General features: G+C 36.6%; 2 protein-coding genes across 2 annotated transcripts in view; one reads left to right on the top strand and one right to left on the bottom strand.

Moving 5' to 3' along the window:
- The window catches only part of LRBA (LPS-responsive vesicle trafficking, beach and anchor containing), a gene marked incomplete at its 5' end in the record, with an annotated part of 547723 nt that overhangs the window by 262879 nt on the left and 257326 nt on the right, over positions 1–27518 (bottom strand). The window lies entirely within an intron of this gene.
- MAB21L2 (mab-21-like 2 (C. elegans)) lies at positions 23248–25880 on the top strand. The gene has a single exon (XM_008566483.1). It carries the CDS (start codon positions 24238–24240, stop codon positions 25315–25317), a length of 1080 nt encoding a protein of 359 aa, XP_008564705.1. The 5' UTR covers positions 23248–24237; the 3' UTR covers positions 25318–25880.

Below are 27518 nucleotides of genomic sequence, written 5' to 3'. Positions count from 1 at the left end.
CACTACAAGCCAGCTGTCCCAGAACAGGCAAGTGAAGTGGGAACCCCAGCCCAGGTTAGTTCCTGCTGACCAGAAGCAGCAGTCCCTTCAGGATCCAAGCCATACATCAGGGTGAAACAAGTGGACTGTGATACCCCCGAACACAATGACAAAACACCAAAGGAAATACACCAGGAATATGAAAAATCAAGAAAGTACATCACCACCAAAGGAAAATAATAACTCTCAAGCACTAGGTCCTATAGAACAGGAAATCTTTGAAATGACAGACAAGGAATTTAGAGTAACAATTCTAAGGAAACTAAATGAGATACAAGAAAACTCAGACAACACAATGAAATGAGAAAAAATATAATGGATCTGAAAGAAGAAATGTACAAAGAAATCAGTGACTTGAAAAAGAATGCAGCTGAGTTGGTGGAGCTGAAGGATTCATTCAACAAAATAAAAAACATAAAAGAAACTTTAACCAGCAGACTTGAACAAGCACAAGAGAGAATTTCTGACCTTGAAGACAGGCTGTTTGAATTAACAAAGGCAGACCAGAAAAAAGAATGAAAAAAAATGAAGAAAATCTAAGAGACTATAGACAACCTTAAGCACTCAAATATCCGAATCATGGGTATATGATATATTCAAAACACTAAGGGACAAAAATTGCCAGCCAAGAATACTTTACCCAGCAAGGCTATCATTCCGAAATGAATGATATATTCAAAACACTAAGGGACAAAAATTGCCAGCCAAGAATACTTTACCCAGCAAGGCTATCATTCCGAAATGAATGATATATTCAAAACACTAAGGGACAAAAATTGCCAGCCAAGAATACTTTACCCAGCAAGGCTATCATTCCGAAATGAATGATATATTCAAAACACTAAGGGACAAAAATTGCCAGCCAAGAATACTTTACCCAGCAAGGCTATCATTCCGAAATGAAGAAGAAATAGTATATTTCTCAGACAAACAAAAACTGTGGGAGTTCACTACAACATGACCAGCCCTACAAGAAATTCTCAAGGAAGTCCTGAGTTTGATACCACAAAAACAACCATCAATGCCATTAATACTCAAGAAAGAACAATAAATAACACCAAAACAAAAATGCTAATAAAAGAGAAAAAAATAGTTTATCTATCACCCCAAGAAACCAACAAATACAGAAGACAAACACAGAATTAGAAAGAAAGGAACAAAAGATACTTAAGACATCTAAATAAAAATGAGTAAAATGCTAGCTGTAAGTCAACACCTTTCAATAATAACTCTAAATGTAAAGGGATTAAATTTACCATTCTAAAGACACAGATTGACTCACTGGATTAAAAAGATAGACCCAACAATATGCTGTCTTCAAGAGACTCACTTGACCTGTAAAGACACACATAGACTAAGACTGAAAGGATGAGAAAAGATATATCATGCAAATAGGAATAAAAAAACAAGTTGGAGTAGCTATTCTTACATCAGATAAAATGGACTTTAAAGCAAAAACCATATAAAGAGATAAAGAAGGCCACTATATGGTGATAAAAGGAGCTATCCATCAAGAAGACATAACAATCATAAATATATACACACCCAATGGCAGAGCAGCCAGATTTACACAGCAAACACTATCAGATCAAAAGAAAGAGATAGACACTAACACCACAATAGCAGGGGACCTGAACACCCCACTCTTATCACTGGACAGATCATCTAGGCAAAAAATCAACAGAGAAACACAAGATCTAAACAATACTTTAAACCAATTAGACTTGGCAGATATCTACAGAACATTCCACCCAACAACCTCAGAATATTCATTCTTTTCATCAGCACAAGGAACATTCTCCCAGATAGACCACATGTTAGGTCACAAAGCAAATCTCAACAAATTCAAAAAAACTGGAATTATTCCATGTATGTTTTCCAATCACAATAGATTATGATTAGAAATCAATAATAAATGAAACTCTGGAAACTATATAAACACATGGAAATTAAACAACATTCTACTTAATGACTTATGGGTCCAAGAAGAAATTACACAGTAAATCAAAAAAATTCTTGAAACTAACGAAAATAATGACACATCATACCAAACCCTGTGGGATACTGCAGAAGCAGTATTAAGGGGGAATTTATCATTTTAAATGCTTACTTCAGAAGAATGGAAAGATGGCAAATTAACAACCTAACACTTCACCTTAAAGATCAAGAAAAACAAGAACAATCCAAGTAAATGCAAAGAAATAATTAAGATCAGAGCAGAATTAAATGAGATAGGAATCCCGAAAAACAATACAAAAGATCAATGAAATGAAAAGCTGATTTTTTGAAAAGATCAATTAAATCGACAAACCTTTAGCAAGATTAACTAAGAAAAGAAGAGAGAAGACCCAAATAACAAAAATTAGAAATGAAAAGGTGATATTACAACTGACACCTCAGAAATACAAGGAATTATTAGAGACTTCTATAAACAACTACATTCCAACAAATTTGAAAATCTGGAGGAAATGGATAAATTCCCAGATGCATACAAACCACCAAAACTGAGCCAAGAAGATACAGAAAATCTGAACAGACCAATAACAATAAAAGAGATTGAAGTTGTTATCAGAAGGCTCCCAACAAAGAAAAGCCTAGGACGGAAGGGTTCACTGCACAGTTCTACCGAACCTTCAAAGAGGAACCAATACCAATTCTCTACAAATTGTTCCAAAAGATTGAAACAGAGGCAAATCTCCCAAACTCACTCTATGAGGCAAACATCACCCTGATGCCAAAACCAGGCAAAGATGCATCCAAAATAGAAAACTACAGGCCAATATCCTTGATGAATATGGATGCAAAAATCCTCAATAAAATACTAACTAACAGAATACAGCAACACATACACAAAATTACACACCATGATCAAATGGGATTCATCCCAGTGATGCAATGTTGGTTCGACATACGCAAATCAATAAATGTGATACACCACATCAATAAAAGCAAAACCAAAAACCATATGATCATCTCTACAGACACTAAAAAGGCATTTGACTAAGTTCAACATTCTTTCATAATAAAGACTTTCTACAAGTTAGGCATAGATGGAAAGTATCTCAACATAATTAAAGCCATATATGATAAACCCACTGCCAATATCGTCTAGAATGGGGAAAAGCTGAATGCTTTTCCCTTAAGAAAAGGAACTAGACAAGGATGCCCACTCTCACCACTCCTAGTCAACATAGTATTGGAAGTACTAGCCAGAGCAATAAGAGAAGAGAAAGAAATAAAGGGCATAGAGATTGGAAAGGATGAAGTCAAGCTGTCCCTGTTTGCAGATAATATGATCCTATATATTGAACAGCCTAAAGCCTCTACAAAAAAACTCCTAGAGTAGACAAATGATTTCAGAAAAGTTGCAGGATACAAAATCAACACACAAAAATCAGTAGCATTTCTATACTCCAATAGTGAACACGAAGAGAAAGAAATCAATAAAGCTAGCCCATTTACAATAGCCACCAAAAAAATAAAATACTTAGGACTAAAGTTAACCAAGGATATGAACAATCTCTACGAAGAGAACCACAAACCACTGTTGAGAGAAATTAAAGAGGACACAAGAAGATGGAAAGATATCCCATGCTCTAGGATTGGAAGAATTAACACTGTGAAAATGTCCATATTACCCAAAGTGATCTACAGATTCAATGCAATCCCCATCAAAATTCCAATGACATTTCTCTCAGAAGTGGAAAAAACTATCCAGACATTTATATGGAACAACAAAAGACCACAGATAGCCAGAACAATCCTGAGCAAAAAAAAATAAAGCTGGAGGCAGAACAATACCTGACTTTAAAGTATATTAACCAAAGCTATAATAACCAAAACAGTAAGGTACTGGTATAAAAATAGACAAACAGATCAATGGAATAGAATAGAGAACAGAAAAGTCAATCCATACACCTACAGCCATCTGATCTTTGACAAAGGCAGCAAATCTACATACTGGGGAAGAGACTGCCTTTTCAACAAGTGGTGCTGGGAAAAGTGGATACTCATATGTAGGAAAATGAAAGTAGACCTGTAACTTTCACCATATACCAAAATCAACTCAAATGGATTAAAGAATTAAATATACACCCTGAAACAATAAAACTCCTTAAAGAAAACATAGGTGAAACACTCCAGGAAGTAGGAATAAGTACTGACTTCATGAATAGGACCCCAAAAGCACAGGCAACTATAGGAAAAATAAACAAATGGGATTATATCAAACTAAAAAGCTTCTACACAGCAAAAGAAACAATCAACAGAGTAAAAAGACAACCAGCAGAGTGGGAGAAAATATTGGCAAAATATACATCTGATAAAGGATTAATATCTAGAATATATAAGCAACTCAAAGAACTTTATGGCAAAAAAACAAATAACCCAATTAAAAAATGGGCAAAGGAGCTGAATAGGCCCTTCTGAAAGGAAGATATACGAATGGCCAACAGACATATGAAAAAATGCTCAACATCACTCAGCATTTCGGAAATGCAAATCAAAACCACTTTGAGACACCATCTCACTCCAGTTAGGATGGCTAAAATCCAAAAGACTGAGAATGATAAGTAATGGAGAGTTTGCAGTGAAAAATGAACTCTCCTACACTGTTGGGGGGGCTGCAAAATGGTGCAGCCTTTATGGAAAATGGTATGGAGTTTCCTCAAACAATTGCAGATAGATCTACCATATGACCCAGCGGGAATGGAATGGAAATCATCATGCCGAATGGATACCTGTACTCCAGTGTTTATTGCAGCTCTATTTACAATAGCCAAGAGTTGGAACCATCCCAAATGTCCATTATCTGATGAGTCAATAAGGAAACTGTGTTATATCTACACAATGGAATACTACCCTGCTATAAAAAAAGAATAAAATACTACCATTCACAACAACATGGATGGACTTTGAGAAAATTATATTAAGTGAAACAAGTCAGGCACAGAACGAGAAATACCATATGTCCTCACTGATTTGTGGGAGCTATAAATAAATAAATACACAAACAAATCGGGGGGGGGACAGAATAACCACAAAAATTCCTTTAACTGTTTAAGTCAAGTGAACAGATATGATTTGGGGGGAGAGGGTGTAGGGGGAGAGGAACAGGTAAAGGGACATGAAAATCAACTACAATGTATATTGAGAAGTAAAATAAAATATATATTAAAAAATGTAATAAATATAACTTAATCTTAAAAACAGTAGGGAATGATATTGCAATAAATTATGTACTTAGCAACAACCTACCAATCCCTACTTCCAAGCATATATAGATAGAAGATTCCCACATTTATGCCTCAGAATATAACATAGTTTCCATGTGATCTTCTGACAACACAGATGCTCTACATACATCCTATTATTACTGTTCGTCTACTGTGAATGGTTCTGCTATCATTATCTCCAGTAATACTGACTATCCCACAGTCTCCACTATTCCTTTCCCCTTAGTCTCCCCTTTAATTCTCTTCTGTTATTTTTGTTCACACAGTATCTCCTAAACATCTCAGCTGTCACATAAAGACAGGCCTTAAATGCACAAGGCCAGGGCCGGCCTGGTGGCGCACTGGAGAGTGTGCTGCTTGGGAGCGTGGTCGCGCTCCCGCCGAGGGTTCGGTTCCCACGTGGAGACTGGTTCCCGCTCACTGGCTGAGCGCGGTGCGGGCACAACACTGAGGGCTGTGATCTCATTGCCGGTCCCCAGTACGGGCGCGACACTGAGGGTTGCAATTCCATTACCAGTTAGTAAAAAAGAGAAAAAGGGGGGCCGGCCCGGTGGCGCACTGGATAAGTGTGCCGCTTGGGAAGCGTGGCGGTGCTCCCGCCCGAGGGTTCGGATCCCACATACAGACCGGTTCCCGCTCACTGGCTGAGTGAGGAGTGGGAGCAACACCGAGGGTTGCGATCCCGTTGCCGGTCCCCGGTCCGGTACGGGGGCAACACTGAGGGTTGCGATCCGTTGCCGGACACGGAAAAAGACAAAAACAAAAACAAACAAACAAACAAACAAACAAAAAGACAAAAAGGAAAAAAAAAATGCACAAGGCCAGTCAATACCTTTTTTCCTTGTCTGCAAATCTACCAATGAACATATAATATTCTGCCCATCTCAGCTGTTTTCATTGTTGCTGAATATTCACTGGTTGTTTTCAAAGAATATTTCTTCCCCTATTTGCAATCTGATCATTAAATTTTTCTGTAGAAGACTATGTATATTTACTGTATTTGCAAACTTTAATGTGAGAGTAGCAGAGATAATGTTAGTATAGTAATACACATACTCTCGCTGCAGCTATGATATATGGCAATGTAAGTGTGTATTCATTTTCTCTATGCATAGGTAATCTCCCTCACCTCTACCCTATATGTTCTCAGTAAATGTTTAAAGGACAAGGGAGAAAATAAGCTCTTAACATCCTGGTGTGAAAATTATAGGAAGAAGAGAGAACTAAGTAAACAAAGTCAAGTTATATGTAGTATGTAATACATATGTAATATACAATATATTCTCTTAAATCTTATCTGCATTCAAGACATTAAAGGCTTCAAATATTCGAACAGCGCAAACATTATTAGACTGAGAGCTACTAGATGATAAAATTATGTCTTATTCCCTCCTGTTTCCCTGTTGCCCAAAATTGCTTGTTTTGAAATAATCTTTTTACAGCCTTGTGACAAATCTGTATATAAGCCTAGACACACAAACCTTTGCAATCTAATGACAATAAGACTAACCAATATTAGCATCACATAATTTCAAGGCAGAAAATTAGTGTTAGACTTCCTTTAAAATCTATGACTTATGTCAATCACAATACAACATTGTAGATTAGTAGCATAGGCACTATGACTCTACATATACACTTCAAAAAGTTCATAGAAAGATTCGTGTTGTCTTTTAATTCTATTTTTCCATGAATTTTTTGAAGTGCCCTGGTGTGTGTATACACATGCTGCTAATTCCAGCTGACGATTTTCATGGCAAAGTACAAGCTGCACATAATGGAATCCTGACTTATTTCTCTAATATACAGAAGACTTAATAAAATATGGTAAAGCTGTACAACCTAGGAGTTATTTTTAAACATATTATAGTTTAAATATATTTATATGCACATATTAATTTTTTAAATATAAAGACACCAGTGAAGAAAATTAAACCTCCCACAAGCTGAACACTATTCATATACTTTAACTGTTTTAAAAGTTTAACATATATAAAATCATAGCACAGAAATAATTTTTTTTCCTTTTTGTCTTTTTTCGTGTCCGGCAACGGATGGCAACCCTCAGTGTCGCGCCCGCACCGGACCGGACCGGCAACGGGATCGCAGCCCTCAGTGTTGCACCTGCACCTCGCTCAGCCAGTGAGCGGGAACCAGTCTGCATGTGGGATCCGAACCCTCAGCGGGAGCGCCTCCGCACTCGCAAGCGGCGCACTGCAGCAGTGTGCCACCGGGCCGGCCCATAGCACAGAAATAATTTTGGGTTCTTTTTTTATTTAAAAGTATATCTTCTGAAATGCTTTAAAGAAAATTAATGTTCTAGCTACCTGAATCTACCATTTCAATCGTCCTATTAAGAAACTTACAAAGAAAGAATCATATGGCACCTTCATGAGCTCTGAAAATTAAGTTATAATATCTGAATTATATCTGAAATGCCCAAAGATATAAAATAATTCACAAATGAAAAAAAAAACATGATCTATCTAATAAAGCACAATATGAAATAAAGACTGATTTCAAAATAACAAGTTATCATTTTAGGATCTTACTGGACTTTGTTCTAAAAGGAATATGTCTAATTAACCTATCCAGGAAAAGTTATTCTTTAAAGTAATTTTAATCCTAAAAGTTAAAGGAAGATCAATAACTGATACTGATTTCAGACTAAAATGTTTTCACTAATACATTTAGTATTATTGACCATGAAAAAAAATTTAGCTAAATATAAATTGACCTTTATTGAGTGAGCAAGAACTTGAATAACTGCAATCAAAGATTAGATACAACTTTTTAAAATACACACAGAGAGTATTTTAGCACTTTTGAAATAGAATGCCATCAACTTCCATGTAAAAGCTGAAATGAAAAAACAAAAGTTGAAATTAATGTCACTTTATTTCTGAAAGGTTACTGTATTGGTAAACTGCTTTCTCTTTGATAACACAGTGGTTTCAGTTTTTTATAAAGACTCATTATAAGCCACAATGTTTCCTAAGTAAAAAATATGCAGCATTTTATTAACTCATCTCCATCTTTTATAAACAGCCATGTGTGTAACTACCAATCACTTTAAAACCAGATTTTAATTTCCAGTATTTTTCCTATGATTTGCTACAAATTACTCTGGAAGTTTCCTAACCTGACTACCTAACATAGCTTACCCTGCAACCTTTTTCTTAAAACTTACCTAAATTGATGATGATGATAATTATTACTTGGTCCTCATGATTAAAAAAACAAAAAACATGAGCCAGAGATCCTTAGATCTCTGCATTATCTGATCATGTCACAGTGTTTCAGAATAGGATACCAAGGTTCTATCGTCCTCTTATGAAAATTAATGGGAAAGAGAAAAGCTTTGGAGTTTCTCGCAAAATCAAGGAAAAGGTAGGTGTGCAATGAATTTCATTAAGTTGTAGGAAGGCAGAACTTACTTAAGAAACTGTCATAAACAACTGTAGAAAGAGCATTTTTTTAAAAACCAGAACACCACTGAAAGGATACCAATACAAATTTGATGACTTTAAAATAAACTGTTAACATCTTTGTAAGTCATGCTTTGCTACTTCCTAGCTTTAGAATGAAATAAGTTGTTTAATCTCTCTGTCTCTCCATCTTGGTTTCTATATAGACAGGGATAATAATAGAACATAACTCATTATAGATTTGTTGAGAGGATTATAACAATTAGAGTGCTTAACACAGTGCCTGGCACAGAATAAGAGCTTAATTAAGTGGTGTGTTATTCTTATCACCTCATTTCAATTGAGTATTGAAAGGCTTTCAGAACATTACCTGTAGAAATCTCACATTGAAAATTTGACCTTGGTAATAGAAATAAATCTGTTGGAAAGAAAAGGGCATCAAATTTATCAATCAATCTAAAGGCATTTCTTGAGCATGTACTATGTACACAGTCATGCAGTACTACCAAGTAAATAAAATGATACCTGCCTTCCAATAATTTTCACATTAGTAAGTTAACAAAGGAGAGGAGTACATGTATAATAAGACAGAGGAGACAACAAAAACTAAAACATATATTAAACTGTTTGAGATTAATGACAACTAGAATATCAGCTCAAAGAGGGCTATCTGTGAGGCATTTCATGAGAGATATAAGGAAGCTAGCCTGGAAAGACAAAGACTTTGTATTGGGAGTCAGTGGAAAACAAAGTTGATTAGTTAGGGTGTTAAGGATTTTAAAGCATAATGACATAACAACAGCTTGCTTTATTCAATTTCTCTAAGTAAAAACCTGCCAAGGAAACTAGAATATAAGCATGTATTTGATGGAATCATGGAATTACAGAATCGCTGAAAAGTTTTCCTTTCTTCTTTTATTCTCTCCTTCTTTCCACAAATATTGATTGAATTCTTACTACCCAGCAGGTAAAGTACTGGGAATAAGAAAACATTAAGATAAGGTCTATACCTGGTTTGATAACAAAAACTATAGAGCAGATAATTCCAAAAGAAAACTAAGCAAGTCTACTTTACCACCACTATTTTATTTTCTTTTAAGTGGATAGATTGTTTTCTTATTACGACTTAAAGATTTTTACAGTTTCGAGATTGCATCAAATTTACACATTTGTTACAGTTGGGGTACATATTCATATCAAAAGCATGCATTCTTAAGCTCCATCCTGTGAGCTCTAGTCACTTAAAATACATCAAATGAAAGCATTTAGGGACTGAAAAACTAGAATTCTAGATCTGCAAGTGAGCTCTCAGTTTTAAAATACCCCATAATTTTGTCAGATGCCAGAAAACAACAACAAAAAACTTAATCCTAGTTGGAAAAAGGGAAAGCAATGACAATGTAGAAGTAGATTTGGGTCAGAAGAATATAACTAACCTTTACAAGATAATCCAAGATTTATAAAACCACATAACCTTGAGCAAGTTACTCAACCTTCCCACATCTTGGTTTATTCATCTGTAAAATGGTGGTAATATAGTACCTACCTCACAGGGTTGCTTTGAGAATTTATGAGTTAATATAGGTAAAGCACTTAGAACAGTGCTTGCCACATAGTAAATGTTTTATATGTACTGTTGTTATTGTAGAAGCATCTCTCCAATATCTGGTTCGTGAACAGCATTCCCTGACTAAAGTAAACAATAGTTCTAAAAAGTGGGAGTCTTCAGAAATAACACTATAAAAGGACAAGTAGGTAGTCACAGAACTGTGTTAAAATAGTGACCCAAAGTGTGTTTAAAAAGCAGATGTCACAACAAATATGTATTTAACTTTAAATAAATACATAAAAAGAAGGAAAAGGACTACATTCTGTATGTAACAAAATTTAGATAACTTCTAATCACCTTACACTGCCCAAACAAAAGCGATATTAATAATAAAGAGTATTCTTCTGAATCTGGAACCCCATCAACGGTTTATTCAGCTTGCATAAGTCACAACTGATTGGACACAGTCCCTGTGGGCATGCCATTTCATCCAGACTGGACGGTTCATTAGTCATAATTACTATAACTGTACAGCAGAGACTGCAGTTTTATCTCATCATACATCTTTGATCAAGCTGCTTCAATTCTGCTTCATCAGCATATGAAGTTACATTATTGAAGTTTTTTATTTTCTAATCGGTAATTAACCCAGATTATGCTTTTTATCAAAATATGTATTTGGTCTACACGTTTAATAGTGAGGGCCCAGATCTGACCAACATTTGACCTCTGATGTTTCAAAACCACCTAAACACCATGAATCATCAACTGAAATCCAGAATGTTAGAGAGAAAATTAAACAAAGAAAAGAACTGACCTGTGTTAAAAGCATAAGATGATTGCACTTATCTGAATTGAGACTAACCATATTTGCTGCAGCTTCTCATTAAACATTAAATCGCGCACCAGAAGAACACATCATACATACTTATTGTTTTACACTGTCACTTCCAAAAGACTCATACTACAATTAGTGTTTCTCTCAAACTATAAGCTACGTAAAGAAATTTCTCATGAAGCTTAATGACAAAGTAATGTAAAAGATTGTTCAAGAAGGTTAAGGAACAGATGGATAATAGAGTTCACTGAACACTAAAGCACAACACACTCGCTTCAAAAAGGAAAATGTTGCCAAAACATGGTTCAAATGTAAAATATTGAATGCAACTGATGTGTCAGAAATTTTTTTCTTCCAAGTTCTTTTGGAGAACAATACGGGACTAAAAGGCCTGTCTCACTATTTTCATGAGCAAAGTGTCCCCACTGTAGGCTGCATGAACAATCATAATCGACAGTTACATGCAGGCACTGAGGCTGCAAAAATCCCAGAGTAATTAGTGTTGTCTGAATGCAATGACATCTGTGTTCTCATGGTTTTCAAGACATCGCAGGCCAATAAGATGTATATGAAAAAATATGACAAGCATTGCAAATGCCCTTCTGAAAGGTCTTACACTTTGGGGAAAAGCTGAAAAAATAACATATGTCTTCTTCTTTTTGTAAGCAATATATTTAAGATTAAAAGACCTAAAAAGATCTTTTGTGTCATTCATTCTCTTTTTGTAACTATAAAGCATTTATTCGGGATACAGCAATGAGGTATGAAAAAAAATCTACTGTAAGTTTGCTTCTTTTTAAAACTTTCTTTGTGATTCTGTGCAGTGAATGTATGTGCCCATTCCTGTAAGAGACAAAATAAAGAGCATATCTAATTAATATCCTTTGATTTCTACACATTTTAATTTTAAAATATTATCTCTTAGTATTGGACATAAAACAGTTTAAATTTGGTGTTAACTAATGCCTTAGAATTATGTTGGCATTCTTCTAATAGTAGAGACTGTCAAACTGACTGCATTAAAAATTCTTTGTTTTAGGAAACCTAATGCCTTTGCTCACTGGTGCCTATTGCTAAGCCCTCTCCCTCTCTAGGCTGTGGCAGTATGTTTGAGCATGCACTTGCTCCAAGAAAGACATTAGTCATCATTAACAGAAGCACTGACACCAAATCTAAGTGCCTCTCCACGATGACCAAGTGGCAATCATCTTTCTCTTACACTGTCACTGCTGATTAGGATATTCTTTCATGAAAATTTAATTTGTCCCCCTTTCTGAAGCTACTTTTTTCATTTCTAAAAAAACAACTTATTGAGAACAGAGTACAAATGAAGCAAAAGAAGCTCTATCTATACTAACAATACAGAGGTTGCAAGATTCTCAGCTAAATCTTTTATGTAATCCAACAGAAAAACACAGATTGTCAATGATTATCAACAACAGAAGTAAAACAATGATTCTAAAAAGAATCTTGCTTTAAAAATCTGTAAGCCCCAAAAGGTGACTAATTCAAGGATCTGAATAAGATTTCCATACTAATTACATAATCTCAAAGCTTCTTTAAACCTAAGACAACAATACTTCAGTATGAATTAACCTGATGGTTAGTTTTTTTAAAAAAAGGAAATTTTTAGTTGCCTTGAACAAATGAAAATGATTCATGTGGCCATGCAGGGTACTCCACAGCTAGATGATACTACAGACTTAAACTCTGGTTCTGTACAATATCACAGTGTTAAACAAGATATCATAGCAATACGTTATTTAAGGAAGTTTCAAAAAACATTTACTTTTCTGTTTTATTTCAATTTGTTTAAAGTTTTAAAAAATGTAAGCATGTGATAGTTTGCAAGAATCCTGGTACAACCCAAACTCCCACTTCTAGTTATAAATACTATCTTCTTTTTATATTACTTATATATTGTGACAAAAGTGAAATGGTTTAGATTTAAAATATTTCAAAATTATTTTTTATCTCTTCTAGAACACGTACTTTTAGCCAAAACCTGTTATACTTTTGTGTTCACATAAACATAGATTCTATCTTCTTTAAATGTAAATACCCACATGCGATGCTTTTAAAGCAAAAATCAGCCTCAATTCTTTTAAAATTCAGAAGCAACTATAACTCATCAAATTTTAATCATTAAATGATCTCTATTCCCAACTGCTTTACTGTGGAAAGTAGTAATATAAAATAAATTTGAAGGTCAAATAGCAACTGCTTAGTTTTATTTGCAAATGGTTCAATTTCTTCTTTTTTTTTTTTTCCTATTTCAAATTGGTCTGCAGTTAGGACATTCAAGAGGAGATTAGGAATTAAAATGGATTTTGAGAGGCAATTTCTAACTACTGAACTTTTATAACAGAGATATCTTTGATTAAATAAGGACCTAGTCCAAAATAAAAGCAAAACTATGCCATAATAACCTAATTTAATTATCTTTGCAGGTTGCAAATGATTGGCTCATTTCTATCTTTAGTTAAATAAGCTTCTTAAATTCCCAAATACTTAAAAGTAAATTCTAATTTACATACTTGCACAGACTTATCCAAATCAAAACTTCAAAAAGTTACAACAATATAATTACTAACCCTATTGCTACATGTTCAAGTACATGTTCAAGTAGAGTTTAGCTCTATAACTTTCATCCCTCAACCTAAACCTCCAAGTCACTTGTCAGTTAAAGGTTGGGTGATTTATTGACCGCCTCTGGATGCATACCGTCAGTGCTGAAGAAAATATGAGGGAAGGTTGTCGCTACTGTTCTGGAGCTCATTGATAATGACATACCTGCCTCTGTCACCCATTACCCATACTACAAACTACTTAGACCTAACTGAAAAATCAATAGCCTACTTGCACTGGTTCCTGTGGCTGCCTCCTTTGATTGTCAGCTCCTGTCTAGGGTCAGCACTTACATGAAAGGGGCTGTGACTGCCTGATGCTTTCAGGACAACCTAACGATATGAAACTAGCCAACAGAACAGTAAATTCTGTCTCCCTGCCCTCCTCATCAATTAGGCTTTGACTAGGCTTGCCTGTAGAAATCTGACCTTTTAAGTTTAGGTGAATATGGACTAGCTGAACACACCATTGCCCTCAGCACTGAGCCAGGAAATCTACTGACAGGTTAAACAAAACAGAAGGTTGTAACTGTCATAATTTGCATTGCACTTTCACGCCAACAAGGGTGTTATCAGTAGGGGCAAGCCCTGGAACACACAACTCCAGCACCCTTAAGCCGCGCTACTCATAAATTTTCAAGTGAAGTGAGATAAAACATAAATTCACAAATAGTAATGCATTTCTCATCTCTCAATCTTTTAGGCTTGCACTTTGCAAACCCACAGAGTGTCCATCAACAACTTTCTCAGTGGTCACCTGGCACTCCTATTGCATTAGTGAGGGACTTCCAATGAACAGAACACAGAAGTAAAAATAACTCAACTATGCCAATTTTAAAGCTATTTTAGAGAGAATTTATAATACAGAAGGCAGACTGATTGATCTATATCTCAAAATGAGAACAATTAGATCTCAATATGTTATCTTTTCTTGCCCCCCTACCCTCCCTCCAAAAATATCCATAAGCTTAGATAAATAATAAGTTACCATATAAGTGAAAGAAGGTGTTGAAATTACTTCCTACCATGCTAGTCTGATACAGCATCTTTTACAGTTTGAGGGAAAACTAAGAACATCTGTAAAAGAAAAGATGTTAACACTTTTATGCTTGTCAGATCTTCTGATGAAAACAAGTGAAAAGCATGAGAATGTAGTATAAAACGTTCCTTTCATTAGTGACTCATGTTTTGAGAAACATTTCCTTGCTTGGATCTACCTTTTAACACAATATGAACTTGGTAATACCATAGCTGCTTAAAGCAATGTCATCTCTCTAAGGAGAACACTGACCTTTTTTTTTTTTTCTTCTTCTTAAAGTTAATTGCAAACTTGAACTTTCTTGGCTTCAAGAACTAATACTTACAGAACATCCAATCTTAATGAAAATGTCCAAAACATTGAAAGTCCATTCAACATTTTAGGGGAAAAAACACACCTGCTAACCTTGTTTACACCGTTAAGAATATACTATTTTTCTATATGTACAAGAATACACACCATGGTTTGTTTCATAGTTTTATTATTCAACTCCTATCAAGCAATATTAGTACAGTCTTAGAATTAATTCCAAGTTCCTACTTCTCTGTCCCTCATAATTGTCTCCAGTGTATAATTAGTAATTTTTTCCTTAAATATGAAAGATATGTAAGCTTATTACCTATGATTTTTTCATGTTAAAAACCTTCATATACCTACTTTAGAAAAACACTGAAAGTGTAAAGTTTTGCAGAAAGATTTCTGATTGAAATAAACTAATAAAGATGTCAACAACTTTAGTCATTTTATGGTAGAAAATTTTAGACTTTTGTATCTAGAAGAGATAGAAGAGATTACCTTGTCCAACCCCCTCGTTTAACAATTGAGAGACTAATGCATAGGTATTCAGTTATTTGATCAGAGACACCCAGATAACGAAAGCAGGACAAAAATTCAGGGCTTTTTGTGTCCTAGATTAATACTCTGTTGATACTCTTACACTGTCTCCTTTATTTTATCTATCTAGGTATGCTACATGATAGCAACAATCTTATCTTTTTAAAAAATACCTAAATTTGTAGCATTCATTTTTAATTGATGCTAGGATTTATAGAAAATTTTGACTAATTTGCAGAAAAGATTAGATGATTTGTAGAGCATTTAACCAAAAAGTTACTATAGAACAAATAACTAATAGGAATAGAAGACCTTATTAAGAATGGTTGGAACCAGTTCCTGACCTAATAGCATGATTAACTATGCATCTGGTAGCCTTTCAGGTCCTTTGTGTGTACCTAGCTGATAGCAAAGTGAAAGGGCATGGATAGTGTCTGGTCCCAGCAAGCAAATCATTTGGAAACAGTCATAGCCATAGATCAAAGATTTTCTACTCTATCTAGACTGATTTAAACCTACTAACCTAGATTTTTGTCTACAGACAAAAACAGTCAGAAAAACCAGTCAAAATGACTCTTTAGGATCCAAAGATAATAAGGGAAGATAGAGAAAATTCAGAAAAGAAACAGACTGGCAGAACCTTGATATAATAGGCCATGGCAGCTGTTTTATATCCCAGCTTTATTTCTGATAGTTAAAGGAAAAGTTTCCATTCCTTAGAGCACCAAATATTATTTCATTTATTCTACACAGATGTCTTCTATACATAAATTACAACCAATGAAGGATTTTTTGGTTGTTGTTTAACCACTAGAAGAAATCAGAGAAACCTCACTGTACATCACTTTTACTTGAATCCACAATATTTGAAGGAAGAAACAGGTTAGATTTTTTACATTTCCACTAAAAATAACACAAAGTCCATTTAAAATTTCCTGTAATCTTAGCAGAAGATTGATGCCAAATTACTACTACTACTAATACTGATGGAATGCTGTAGAACCAGTATATTTTAAAATAAACTAAGATGTTTAAAATGGGTAGTTTTCCTAAAGTATAATAAAAAACTTATCCGTATGATATGTTTAACTGATAATTATAAACATAGATTGGCAAAATGTTTCTCATATGACCTAAACGAAATAAAGAACATAATGTCAAGTCATATTCTGAACTAAGTATAGTTCAATATTGGCATAATCTGCATCCCTAATCTCACTCATCTGTTTCATTAATATCTGAAACTGATCACAGGAGAAAATAGAAATGGGAGTAGGGATGGCCTTAATATCCCAAGGAACATATTCTACATAACATGAGTCAGTAGTACCACCTTCATAAACAAAAGATAACACACATTCTTTAAACCATAAAATCACCTTTTGGTTTTCTTTAGCATTAAATTCAATATTGACTAATCCTGGTTTTCCTGTCTGTCTTCTGGAAGTGATATTAAAGACCAGCAAAATTTGGTTCTCTAGGTGGAAGAGACACGAAGAATAATCCACAAAGTATATAAGCATTCCTTAAATAGTTAAGAGTTGGCTCTACTAAATACACCCTTTCATCTGAAGATTCTAGTGAGTTATAAAAGCCAAAGTTATCTGGCAGGTAAAATTTGATATTTACCTCACAGTACATTAATAAGCTAAAAAAAATTTTTTTAAGAAAAAAGGAAGAAAGGAAAAAATGAAAGAAAGAAGGCGGGGAGGGAAAGAGAGAGAAGGGTAAGGAAGGAAGAGAAGACAATAAATGAAAAGAAAATAGAGAATCTTATTTGTTCTAATTTTTCAGAACAACTGCTCAACTACATATAGAAATATAAGAATAACTGATACAACTCAAAAATGTGTAAATTTAAACTTAAAAAAGCTACATGATTTGTTGGTAAGGCCAAAAGACCTATACCAACATAAGTGAAAATACAGCAAGATCAATGAAATAGCTTCTGAAAAATGCTGAATTACATGGATGTTCCTAACATATCATATCCTAGCTCAATAATACAATGGTATTTACTTTTCAGTCAGGCTAAATTCTGCTTATTTCCATTTTCCTGAGTGCACTCTCTCTATCATTGTACATTTTGATGAGATCAAATTATGTATAGTTTAATAAAATACTCATTTATACTCTTGTTATTCAACTTGGAAAAAAAAACCCTAACATATATCATACCCTCAATTTTCTCATTCTACTAAATTATAAAAGAATTATACTTGTAAAAGTATAATAGGTGCAAACATCACTAATCATATATATTATCCAAGGTTAATCCAAACAAACTTAAAAGGCCCATTAAACAATGCTTATCTAAAGTACATTAAAACATTTTATTTTTCAGTACAGTTTGATCGGCTTACTATGGAAAGTTAAAGCTATTGCTTTTACCTGACAATTATCTTTACTTCAAACTGTTCAAATGAGAATAATATCCTGGGGTTACCAATCAGAGACTACAAGGTTTTAAAAAAGCGGTTTTGTGAGAGTATAAAAAATCTTGTTTCAACAGCATGCTTAACTATTTAAAATAAATAATCAGCACTACAGTGAACTGTTCAAGGCAAACCTTCAATTACTGGTGATTCTAGATTGATTCCAGAATAATAATTATCAATAGCTTAGATACAATCTCTATGACACTCAGAGTTTTAGAAAATTAGGTCATTTGACAGAGAATGAGAGAGAATGGAGTTAGACTTTTAATATAATGTGGATAGTATAATCTTGACAATTCTTAAAGCTTCTTTCATACATTTAAATATAACTACTTCAATAAAATTTCATCAACTAATACACTAACAAATCATATTTCGGTTATTTACTTTTCTTTCTGTTTTTAATGAAATAGTCTTCAAATTCAGAGAATTTAATAGTGTTTTATTTCCCTATTTATATTTTGACCAAAAAAATTTTCTTTTAAAACATCATTTTTATAATTATGTCAAATGATTAAGTATATAAGAAATAAAAGTTTAGGAAACATATAGGTGTTTCAAAGTTAAACTTTAGAGGATAAGAATATATATAAGGGTACTTCAAAAAGTTCATGGAAAGATTCATATTGTCTTTTAAGTCTATTTTTCCATGAACTTTTTGAATTAAGTGCCCTCATACAGGTAAACATGTAGTTCTTTGTTTTCCAAAAAGTATAAATCCTTCAGAGAGATGTTTTGTTTTGTTTTGTTTTGTTTTTAAGTCAAAAATCTGATTATTTTTTGAATGGCTCTAAAATGTTTCCTGCAAAACAAAATCATATTATCTAAAATCTGTGTACTCTTTAGTAAAGATTATTTTAAAATTATATTATTTCTACAGATAATAAAAGAATAGATGTCTTAAGTCTCACTGGTCTGATAAAGCAAAACATGCACTAAAGTTTAACTCAGTGAATACGTTTCCAAGTTAAAATCAGCAAAATAAAACAGTTTAACGATTCTGTATTCTCTGGAAACATAAACAGGATTATAACTGTCAGATGTACAGAAGCACTGACTTCAGCCATTAGTTTGGTTTTGTTTCTCAGAAACACAACATGAACTACTGAATCATTTCTTTTTAAATCCATACATTCCCTGCAGCAGTTCAAGCTTCATCAGCAGTGCAGGAATGTATAAAAATGACAGGCAAAGGGCATTAGTTTTCTTTTTTCTCTCATGCTGTTTTCCTGTAAATGGAAGACAGGGTTCTTTCTCAAAGCACTTAAGCTGAGGCTGTTTAAATCAGTGCTAAAAGAAAATATAACTGAATTGTCTGTGCAGGAAAGTATCACAGCTAGATTACTTAGTACTTTTCAAGAAAATATGGAGAAAGTCAAGTAGTGCATTACTATCTTAGAATAAATATTATAAGGTTAGCATTCTAGCTTAATTGTCCATTATTCTTCAATTACAAATATTTTCAGTTTTTTAAATATTCTGTCAGCTCATCACCTTATTTTAGCACCTTTCAGAGAACCCAGTTCTGCTTCTAATTTTAACTATTAAAAGGCCTTCATTTTAAAATACACCAATTTTCTTCTGAAAATATATTTGTATAAATAGTTAATTTATTTCCAAGTTTCTGAACTCATTATGGTTTCAGTGAAAGGAAATTCAATTAATAATTAAAAGTTTATTTAATCATGATCAAGTAAAAACAGAATGTAATGAGTCATCTGGCCACTTTTCTGGACCTTAAGAATTGACATTCCCAAAACTATAACAGTAATTGCTATAACCTGACTCAATTTGTTAAAGGAATTGGGAAATCTTCAGACTAAAGTTTTAACAATACACATATTTTAGTTTACAGTAACTAAAAACATGCCTACCTCAGTACTTTCATCTACATTCTTATAAAATGTTTCTAATGTAATGATGGAAAAGGTAAAGCCTAGAGAAGTCTGAAGGTTATGGACTACTCACAGTCAAAAAAAAGAAAAGAAAAGAAAAAATCAAATCACACCCCGAATGTCCTCCTTCCCTTTTTAGGAATGCCTTGTGGCCAGCCCAACACCATAGCTCTGGGCAGAAGCATGCTGATGTTGGCACTGCCTAAACCAAACAAACAAGATGTTTAACAGTCAAATAAAATGTCCTGCAGCCTCCCTAATGAATTTGTCAAGGACCATCAGATTTCGCTCCCCCTCCTTGCCTCATTAACTCAAGTATGATGAGACGGATTATAACAAGAGAATACAGATCAATCGGTCTGAAGACTTGAAGTGGCTTTTAGCCTATAGAGTTTCTTTCTCTCACTCGGTCTCCTTTAATAGAATACGGTATCTCTCCTGCAGAAGGAGCTGCCACTTCGTTTTAATACACCATCAAGGAGCTGCTGATGGACTTCTATACTAACATACATAAAAGCAGAGGTGACGGGGGCTCTTCAATTACAGCCTCCTCAGATACCGTTTCCCCCTTCAATTATTCAACCAGAGGAAGAGAGGATCCGCAAACACACAGCTGAAGCTGCTCTGAGAGCTAAAGCAGCCAGAGAATGAGTTAGGGTGGGGGAAGGGGAAAAAGGGAGCAAAAGGGAGCATTATTTGCTGGAAGTGTTTAAGTTTATTGCTGGAATGATGTTTCTAATTAGTACCGAGGCAATAAATTAAAGTCGCCTTTGCTTAACTGATTTATTATTTACTAGAGCATCTACCCTAGACAGGGTAAATTGGTAATGAATTGTTTTTAAATCAAAACATTTGTAACGTTTTATCATCCTTCAGCCTCTGTATGTAAAAGTAGAGGAACGCGGGGACAAGGGTGCGACGAAACTTAGTCGTGCTTGACTGAGCCGGGAGCAAAGGAGGAGCGGGGTGCCAGGCCGAGCGGTGGCAGGAAGGTCCGCGCGGCCGGAGGGCGCCTACCCGCGGACCCGGGCCCGGCGGGCGGCGCAGCAGCCCTGAGCAAGCACAACTCCGTCCCCCGGGAGTGCAAACACTCACGCCCGGGAGCGTCGCGGGCCGGGCCGGTCCACGCGCGAGGCCTCGGTCACTCGCGAAGCAGAGACGACGGCGAAGCGGCCACCTCGAGAGTTGGGGAGGGAAAGCCCCGCACCCTCTAGCCCCGCCACCAGTCTCCGCCCCGTCACTGCCCCCGGGAGAAGCTGCGATGGATCCTCTCCAGGCTGGGCACACAGTTCCCTACAGCAAAGTGCCCCTCCTTCCCGGTATTTCCCAGATCGCTGGTGTGACCTCACGGGGAAGAGCTGGGTTACCGACAGCGTGGGCTTTCCACCCGCGCGCACCGCGAAGGCGCCGAGCTTCCTCTCCATCCTTCAGCAGCGCAGCGTTCCGGGATGCAAGCTGCTGCCCCCAAGAAGGCTGGAGCCCGCGGCCGCCCCACGTCTCTGCCACTCAGGAAAAGTTGACTACAGCTCTTAGTCCCAGAGTTCCGCGTACGCTTACTTCTGACTGCTCAATTCCTCTCCACTGAAGACCAACCCCTAAGTAATAAATCCGACTTGATTAAAAAGAAAGCAAATATTCTCTAGAAAAGGTCTTAGGGCGACGAGAGAGAAGGGGTGACAGGCCGTCAGAGGTCTGCACCAGATACGTAAGAAAGAACCTAGAGACCCAAGTGTCTAACATCAAGTAGATGGAGAGAAATTAACTTTCCCTATGCAACTGAATTCAGTTTCACCTGGTCGGGCTATAAGATTGCAAATCAAGCCCTCCCAAGGGGTTTTGCAAAAGCCGCACTACCGCGTTTTTGCAAAACGAAGTCTTCACCCTAATGGCTTCACAGATTTTTATTTTTATCGCATAACACAGGGCTGGAATATAACTTCCCAAATCAAACTAAAAATAATCTACCTGAGGTATGTTTAAAATGACTCAGAATCCAGACACCTTATTTTCAAACATAAACTCTCGATATTAAACAAATCAGAGACAATGCTACAGCTTTTTTGCCTTCCATCTAAAAGTACTGAGAGGCTACAATGGGGACTGCTTGTTAAAGATAATACACATACTAAAGGCACATGCATAAGCTGCACTGCAATGCCAAAGGAGGAGTGAAGCTATATGTGTAATCAATAACAGGATAGTTATAGATTTTTGTAGCAGTGTAGTCTTTTAAAAACAAGAGTCAATTATGAAAATAAAATCATTTTACAAATGAAACTTTGTACAGAGAATATATTCAAAATTAGATTTGCAACACTGACATTTGAAGAAAACTTTAATTCAGGTTATTTACTTCCCTTCATTTTCATTTGGTTTGAAACAATTTTATTTTCACTTAAAAGTATATACTACTAAATTCTACCATATATAAATTTGCACCATTTCTCACAACTTAGATATCTTCTCTCTAGTAACTGGTTAGTTCTTGTAATGATAAAATTAAGGAATTAAATATATCTGAATCTTAATTATGAAATAATTATCAAACAAGGTGCTTGGACTAGTTTTTGCCCTGCCCCGTTTTTCAACAGCATATACAAATTACTATTAAGAGATTTATAGTTACAAACGCTCACCCTATATCCACTCCATCTTATACATTACATTACACCTTGCACATTACAGCAATTGCTCTGGCGCTTGGCAACAATGGGAGGGGAGGAGAAAAGAAGGAAGACTTTAAAGGAGGGAAAAAACCTAGAAAAATTAGGTCTTTCCCCAGATTCCATTGTTCTCCCATTTGCCTTCAAGCCAAAGTAATTTTGTTAGAGTTTGCACCTTCTCCTGTATAATGCTGGTAGAATTTTTTTAAAAAAAAACAAAAACAAAAAAACCTTTTTGTACCACTGCTACTCTCCCTCGCGTTATTCCAGCCATCTCCAGGAGTGTCCCTTCTATATAGACTCTCTTTTTCTTCTTTGCAACTGACAAAAGAGGAGGATAAAGAAGAGGGGGCTGTAAATTGTGTGCAAGCATTTGACTTCTACTATCTCCTCCTATATTCTTACTTCTCCCTCTACCCCCTTTCTTTTTATCAAGTGCAGCGGTGGCTGCTACCGTTCGCCAAGCTATTCTCCCTCGGATTGGCTAAAGCACTGACAGCTCGGATAGCGATTGTAGGAACTGAAGCTCCACCCCCCTCATGATGGCCCTGGGACCATTCATAAACTAAATAACTCCAGGAAACAGCAAGGCAGAGAGAGAGAGAGACAGAGAGAGAGAAAGAGACAGAGAAAGAGATAGAGAGAGACAGAGACAGAGTCGGAGGGGAGGAGGGAGAGACGACTCAGAAAGTGGAATCTGCACAAGCAACCTAGCGGAGAAGAAAAACCCTGAATTGTTATAACTGCACCCCAGATGCAACGCAAGCAACGACTTCCTCACACTAAAATAGATTTGGTGAGGGCCAAAAACATTAATTACGAAGCAGAAATGAATATCAAACAACTTTCAGCGGTTTGCACCTAGAGAAAGACTAGAGGAACCCACTATAAACAAACCAACCCAGCCCAAACAACGCCTCCAGTAGGAGAAGAGGAAAACTGCGACAACAGAGCCCCCCGGAGCAGAGACGAGACCAACACCCTGAAACTGTGGGGCGTCCGCTAACCTCTCAGTGTGCCACGGACCGAGGTGCACTTTGCTGCTCTCTGGACATTAATAACATCCTTCCCCTTCCATTTGGGGGAGGGAGAGGAGGAAGGCACCCACCTACAGTGAGTGAAGAAGTCCTGCCAGCGTGGGAGAGAAGTTTTAAGAATGAACCACTGAATGTTTAGATTTTATTTCTAAATTTACTTGGGCACTTAAAACATCTCCTTTCCAGATTTCTGGGCAATCTCGGCTGCAGACCTCTAAGCCTAACCTCTTGGTAAACTGAATTTTTTCTCTCTCGCCCTCGAGAATTTTTTCTTTCTGCCCTCCCCCCACCTCCAATCTCTCTCGCACAGAGTCATCTTTATTTAACATATCAAGAGAAAACAAAAAAGTCCCAGCAGGTACTTTTCTTTTTCAAAAAACCACTTTTTTTTTTCTAATTTTCTGCAGAAGAAAAACGGTTTCGAAAGAGGGGAAAGAAAAAGCAAAGCGGCTGTGGCATCAGCCGGTCAGCCCAGGTGGAAAGCAAGAGCGAAAGTGCAGCTTAAGGGGCAGCGCACGCCTGTTTCGAAAGCCGCAGGGCCACCACCAGTGCGTGAGCCTTGGATCCCTCAACGTACTGCGAGACGCCGGTGTACAGCCCGGACCTGTGCCCCAACATGATCGCCGCTCAGGCCAAGCTGGTCTACCAGCTCAATAAATACTACACGGAGCGCTGCCAGGCGCGCAAGGCGGCCATCGCCAAGACCATCCGAGAGGTCTGCAAGGTGGTCTCGGACGTGCTAAAGGAAGTGGAGGTGCAGGAGCCTCGCTTCATCAGCTCTCTGAGCGAAATCGATGCCCGGTACGAGGGGCTCGAGGTCATCTCGCCCACCGAATTCGAAGTGGTGCTCTACCTAAACCAGATGGGCGTCTTCAACTTCGTGGACGACGGCTCGCTCCCCGGCTGCGCGGTGCTCAAACTGAGCGATGGGCGGAAGCGGAGCATGTCGCTCTGGGTCGAGTTCATCACAGCGTCTGGCTACCTCTCCGCACGCAAGATCCGCTCGCGTTTCCAGACGCTGGTGGCCCAGGCGGTAGACAAGTGCAGTTACCGGGATGTGGTCAAGATGATCGCCGATACCAGCGAGGTCAAGCTGCGCATCAGGGAGCGCTACGTGGTGCAGATCACTCCGGCGTTCAAGTGCACCGGGATCTGGCCTCGCAGCGCGGCACAGTGGCCTATGCCCCACATCCCCTGGCCCGGCCCCAATCGGGTGGCGGAGGTCAAGGCCGAAGGGTTCAACTTGCTCTCGAAAGAGTGTTACTCGCTGACCGGCAAGCAGAGCTCAGCGGAGAGCGACGCCTGGGTACTGCAGTTCGGGGAGGCGGAGAACCGCCTGCTGATGGGCGGCTGCCGAAACAAGTGTCTCTCTGTGCTGAAGACGCTGCGGGACCGTCACCTGGAGCTGCCGGGCCAGCCGCTCAATAACTACCACATGAAGACGCTGCTGCTGTACGAGTGCGAGAAACACCCGAGGGAAACGGACTGGGATGAGGCGTGCCTGGGCGACCGGCTCAACGGCATCCTGCTACAGCTCATCTCCTGCCTGCAGTGTCGCCGCTGCCCGCACTACTTTCTGCCCAACCTCGACCTCTTTCAGGGCAAGCCACATTCGGCCCTGGAGAGCGCTGCCAAGCAGACCTGGAGGTTGGCCAGGGAAATTCTCACCAATCCCAAAAGCCTGGACAAACTATAGGGTGCTGGGGACTGCTTGAAAAGCGACACAAACGGGAGTGCTCTCTCACAGACACAACACACAACTCCGCGATAAAAAGCAGAAACTCTGGACACAAACTTTTATATAAGTTACCTGAAACAAACAGGAATCCAGCAGAAGACCTTCATTAAGAAGCAAACAAAAAGAGAGCAAACCAACCCAAAAAGTCACATTCTTGCACAAAAGTGATCGTTTTCTTCCAAACAATGTGAATTTAAAAGGTCACACAAAAGAAGCAATCGGGCTTTGCCACCACAAAATGAAACCCAAGGTACATTTTCAAATCAATGTATAGTAGTTTCCCCCTTTTCCTTCTTTACCTCCCTCTCTCGCTCTCATTTCTTTGTTCTTGGTTGCCTGAATGTTGTCACCAAGTGAAAAAATTATTTAACTATATGTAAAATTTCTCTTTTAAAAAAAGTTTTACTAATGTTAAATGTATCTCAGTGCCAATGTCAGACTGTGCCCCTCCTTCTCTTGCACCTCTATCCTCACCCTAAGCAGTCTTGTTAAAAACAGTAATAAAAATATTACTTTACATTATAATTGACTGTGGATTGTTCTTAAATGTAGGCTGGTGAGATCACAGTTTATAATTTACAATGTAAAGATATGAACTTGAGGAACTAAATGCAAGAAGCTTCCGTTTGAACTGATTTACAAAATTTAAAATACAGCACGTTTTATAGATTTAACTGTACAAGTTCCTACCAAAGTCCTTAGAAAAGAGAAAATATTAACTTTACTCAACTATAATATGTTTGCTCTGTAGACTTTATGATTAAAAGTAACATTTACTTCACACTTTAAAGACACAGTATGAAAGAACAGTTTTTGATCCTAACTTTTAAAATAGAGAAAAACCTTTTTCACAATAAAAATTAAGAGATTTCCTTTCTTATGCCATAATTTTAAAAAATCCAATCTGAGTCTGAACTACCAAGGCAATATTTATGGATATTTTCTGAATAGTTAATGAAGTCAGTTGATACTTTTCCTTCAAACATTTGTCTTCTTCAATCTTTGAACAATAAAAATTTAAAAATTAAATCAACCACACCAAAAAAGAATGGATACAGCAATATTCGTCTCTCCCAGTAAATGATCTAAACAATTCTGATTCATACATTACTTCAATTTTAAAATGGCTTAGTTATAAATGCCATAATCATTTAAATCAAATTTCAAGAATTATTCTAAACTGCTTATATGCAATTCACACAAGAAAGGTTTTGAAGCCGTTTTTATAACCAAAGAAAAAATTATTGATCCAAGAATCTACAAATAGGAGCAGTACCTTCTTCCTCTTTCTGCTTTTCTAAGGTAACAAGCCAATATACTCATTCCAGTGTTTCAACATTAACAAAGGTTTCTTTTTGCAAAGAAATAACTGATTAGAAAATAAAATAATTAGTAAAACTGAAAGTATCCCCCCAAAATTGATTTGTTTTCTTTATGTTGGAGATAACTATCCACTCCATTAGCTATGCTAATGGTGAGGCACAGGTACAGAATACATGTCAGATGTTACCCTTGAATATTTAAAGTCCATTCTTTGTATTAGCCCAGTTTTTAATTTATTGAGAAAATCCATCATTGAGCAGTGTAGAGAAAAAAAATGTCTAAAAAGCAATTTTAAAGATCAGAGGAAGAAGTTTTAGTGGGGGAGGGAGCATATGGAGGGATGAGCAGCAGGATAGCAGAGATGGATGAAAAACAAGGAAGCTACTCAGGGGTCTGAAGCCTAGTTCACTGAACAAAACAGGCTTAAGTTGTAAGATTCCCTCGTAAAAATGCCCTGGTTAAAAACAGTTCTGTGTTAAAAACATAAACTTTGATCTTATCAGTTCTGAAATCATCTTCACTCTTTCAACCTGTATCTATTTTTCTGCTCTCTGTTCCTGTAGATGTAGAACAAACTCTCCTTAATACTAAGTGGTTCAGACAAATACAATAATTTTTTTTAATAATAAAAACAAATTTATTCTCTGGGGAAAATGTTCTGAATTTTAAGAACATTTTCAAAATAAGCAGTAGGTGCTTACATTTGCATGAAATGACTTAAGAGCACAGTGTTTAGTTTAAAAGACAAAAGTATCTTTAAATGACAATTTTTTTTTACTCATAAAAGTATTTACAGCATTAGACACATTTCTCCCTCCAACTATTCCAGGAAAAAG

Source organism: Galeopterus variegatus, unplaced genomic scaffold, assembly GCF_000696425.1.
Source record: "Galeopterus variegatus unplaced genomic scaffold, G_variegatus-3.0.2 Scaffold245, whole genome shotgun sequence".
NCBI lineage: Eukaryota > Metazoa > Chordata > Mammalia > Dermoptera > Cynocephalidae > Galeopterus > Galeopterus variegatus.
This window is presented reverse-complemented; position numbering and strand designations above follow the sequence as displayed.